At 32.6% G+C, this 3,910-nt stretch overlaps 1 protein-coding gene across 1 annotated transcript in view; it reads right to left on the bottom strand.

Moving 5' to 3' along the window:
• Positions 1 to 1,565: 1,565 nt before the first annotated feature.
• Positions 1,566 to 3,910, bottom strand: part of LOAG_19021 (hypothetical protein) — a gene marked incomplete at its 5' end in the record, with an annotated part of 3,316 nt that continues 971 nt past the window's right edge. The window contains 5 exons of the mRNA XM_020451678.1: positions 1,566 to 1,898; positions 2,345 to 2,439; positions 2,658 to 2,787; positions 3,017 to 3,165; positions 3,314 to 3,359. Of these exons, the coding sequence (XP_020304521.1) occupies positions 1,703 to 1,898; positions 2,345 to 2,439; positions 2,658 to 2,787; positions 3,017 to 3,165; positions 3,314 to 3,359 (616 nt within the window). The remainder of the gene's footprint in view (positions 1,899 to 2,344; positions 2,440 to 2,657; positions 2,788 to 3,016; positions 3,166 to 3,313; positions 3,360 to 3,910) is intronic.

Genomic DNA, 3,910 nt, shown 5'->3' with positions numbered 1-3,910 from the left:
ATTAAAACTTCATTTATCATTTACACCCTTTTCTCTCTTCTTCCCATTTGTTTTATCAGTTTCATTTTCAACATACTCTTATTTCAGATATGTTTTACCACCCGGTGGAGGGTAAGTTATTTCTTTGATTTACTTTTCATTAACTAATGAATTGCTTTAGAATTTAAATCCTTTTAAAAGAAACAGCAAAAAAGAAACGACCGATATTATGTCATTTCACAAATGTATCACATTTTTCTAATCAATATCTCTTTTATACCATTGTGATGAAACTTTTTGCTTAAATTTTTTCAATGTTAACTGCTAATTAACTTCAAGATTCAATCGGGTCGAGAAAACTGAACTTCTTAAAGAACTTTGTCATTAAAATTTCAGAAGAAAAGGGCTCAACATAATTTTGGTTACTTTTATTTCTGACACAAATGCAAATTTACTTAATTCAACGAAAGACTTCCAGCGACACGAAATATTCTGTTAATCCCAATTTCTATAGAAAAACTGTTTGTGACAGTATTATTTGCTTTTTTTGCATAATCAGTATGGAATATTTTTGTTTTACAATGCATTGCTATTTCAATACAAATTGGAAAACGGATTAATTTCTATTTCCCGTTGTTTTTCGGAAAAGTTGTATGGAATCTGTTTATCGCAGGTTGCCTACTCCTCAATGTCATATATTTTCTGGAAAAGCATTATATTTGAATTCTTAGCGTTATGCTGATTGTCTTTTTTTAATTCCGGACAAAATTCCCGATTCTTCGTCCTGGCAATTCGAAAGACATACAGAATTGCAATATTATATTCAAATACAAAAGGCACGAATGATGTTTACAACTTTACCCGAATGAAAAATAACGACATCGATGGTCCAGCTTAATTTTGGATGCTTTTATTTCTGACACAAATGCAAATTTATGTAATTCCATAAAAGGCTTCCAGTGTTGGGTAATTGTTTTTCTGTTAAACTTGTTTCTCGGCGACACAGATTTATTCGAGATGTAATATTGTTCGCGCACAATATTACTAGTTAACAACAAGAAAAAGGATATAAAATATATATGTACATTCCACGATGAATTGGTGAGCAATGATAAATGAGTTATACACAAAGCAAGTAATATGGTCAACTAACAAACTCCTTGTCGTTGTCTTGGACAATAATTTGACTGCCGGTTAGTTGACAGGTCGTTATGTTGGGAATATGTTACGGAAAATGTATTTAACGAATAGAAGAATACCGTACTTTGTTATTCAATGGTGCGGATATGCGATGATGTCGTCATTTGTGGTTGAGTCGTGGAAAATAAGAAAAGAGGATCTATCGTCTGCTCGGTTGTAGAAAAAAAAAAAAAAAAAAAAACTAGAACTGTCTGTCTCGAGATTTTTTCATACATATATACATACATATATAAGGATTAGGGAAGAATATTTCATTGACACAGTCAACTAACGCACATTCATCGCTGGTCTCATTAATCAAAGGCCTAATTATGGCTGCATTTTCAAGACACAAAAATTGAACTGTTTAGTCTGCGTATTTTGCATGATATTTCTAATGAATAATCCGTTTTTATATATTGCCAGATATTTATCACATCTTCATAAAAATATCTTTATGGCTCTAACTGCTGACAAAACAATTGAGTTACTTATCGAGATTCATCTGAACTGTGTCTATGAAATAGTCAATGAATAATAGAAATTAATCATATTTCTCGGAGAGATCTTCCGTAACTGGATTTTCTCCACCAAATTTTCGAAAACCAACAATGGCATATACAGGACCGGCACGGAAGCGAGATTTCATTAATGTCGTTTTATCTTTATAGTTAACTCCAGTCAACGATGATTTATCGAGTAAACGTAACGTACTCAGCGGAATGTCTGGGAATGTATTACTGCAAAGAAAAAATGATATTAATTGCAAATTATCGAAAACTGAATAGACGTCGTATTCAAATACAGAAATCCAATTATGACAATCCAATTATGAAATCCAATTATGGAAATCCAACAATTACAATGTCACGTCAGTCATTTGATCTTTTTTTTGCACGGCTGTGACCATGAGCCTTCGGAGTGCGTCAGAAATTTGAATTCATTTGGTGTAGTAGTGTATGTAATGCTGCCATTATTAATAGTACGCTTACTCTCATTAAATATTATAGTACTAGAATGTCTATCACTAATCAATCCATAGTATTATCAGATCGGAGAAACAGCAGAGCCAGTAAAATCGTCTACTCTTCCACTTTTGTTGTGACATTTCCGCAATAACAATATGTGATTCTGGAAACATCATGAATGATCATGAATGTCTCATTGAATGTTCTTGATACCCTACCTGAATATTTCTTCGCTATCCTCCGGTTCAGTTTCATTGACCACAGTAAAATGAAAGGCTATTACTTGATGACTGTTAAGGAAAAGCAATTTCTTCTGTAGAAAAAGGATAATTTTACACATTTAGTAAAGTTATAACGAGCATATTTTTGATAAATATTGAGAACACGTGAAACCACGTAAAAAAGCAATCAGACCTCAAAAGTTTGGAGAATTAACAAGCTTTTAACGAGAAAATGACTCCACAACATTAACGATTACGAATAAACTGAAGTAAATTAAAAAAACAATTAGAGCGAATAAACAAATCAAACCTTCCATTTCTTAAACCTTGTTTTCAAACTTCTGCTGTTATCCTTTTTCTTCACGAGAATGGTCGATACTTTTACGTCAGATCCGTAAAACACTAACACTTCGGGCATCCCTATCGCATTGATGTATTCTCTGAAACTGAGGTATTTGTTACGGCAATATTAAAATATTGATCGTTTCTCCATAATTATTATAGCATTCGTCCTATTTCGTAAAGCATCAAGAAGGACATTTTTGTTCGAAATTAATGTTTATCCTATCAAACACATTCTGTGGATGAACATTGTCGTAATCAGCTCTTCTCGGTGTAACTCCATTCTAGATTGATCTGTTAGCCAAGAAAAAATCAAGTCTGACTTACTTTCGATTATCCGGCTGATCAACAATGCAAATTGGCGCGCTAACATTTTCATTTCGAATTTTTTTAGCTGTATTCAGTGCTTTATTGTTAGCACCTTCATCAGTATATTTCAGATTGTTACTAATCACAATGACCAACTTCACTGGATCCTGGGATTTACGATTATCTTATTAGAATAAGCTCTAGTAATGAAATTCTATGCAAAATTCACTTCGCTATAAACATAATGCTTCGGGGTGTCACATACTGTGCATTAGGCCATGTGACATTAGATGTATTATGCTTTAATTAACTCACTTCACTGGATTTCGGGTCATGTAATAGATTTTTTTCTATCCATTCACTGAAAAAACTGTCGCAGTTAAAGACAAGCATGACAAAGACCAACATACGCATTGAATATTTGCACTGATCTTTTGAGGCAGAATGAATTACATTCTTGGTATATTGGTTCAATTCTAAGTCTAATTACATTCCCTAATTAAACTGTTTGTGGTATTATGCCTTCTGTTTACAATTCTTAGTATATTTAAGTAAAGATTTCATTATCACTCAAGTACCACTTCATTATCATTTTCACTTAAATATTACGACCATTCGACTGTCATATTTAATTATTGATGCAATGTTTGGAATAGAAATCCTTGAAGTATTTGCGCCAAAAACGATTAAATCTCAACATTGCATGATTTTGGCATAATTTGATAATGATTAAAGTTGCTTCTGTTTATATAAAAGATGACTAACAAATCGTCGGCTCGCCAGAAAGAAAATCTCTTGTACGAGGATGAACTTAAATCGTATGGGATAATCACTCCGTTCATTGGACTTCCTTCTATTTCATTGGGGAGGAATGGCATATCTGCTGAAATCATATAATTAGAACTATTTGTT

This window comes from Loa loa, assembly GCF_000183805.2.
Source record: "Loa loa unplaced genomic scaffold supercont3.931, whole genome shotgun sequence".
Lineage (NCBI taxonomy): Eukaryota > Metazoa > Nematoda > Chromadorea > Rhabditida > Onchocercidae > Loa > Loa loa.
Note: the sequence above shows the minus strand (reverse complement) of the source record. Positions and strands in the feature narration are given on the sequence as shown.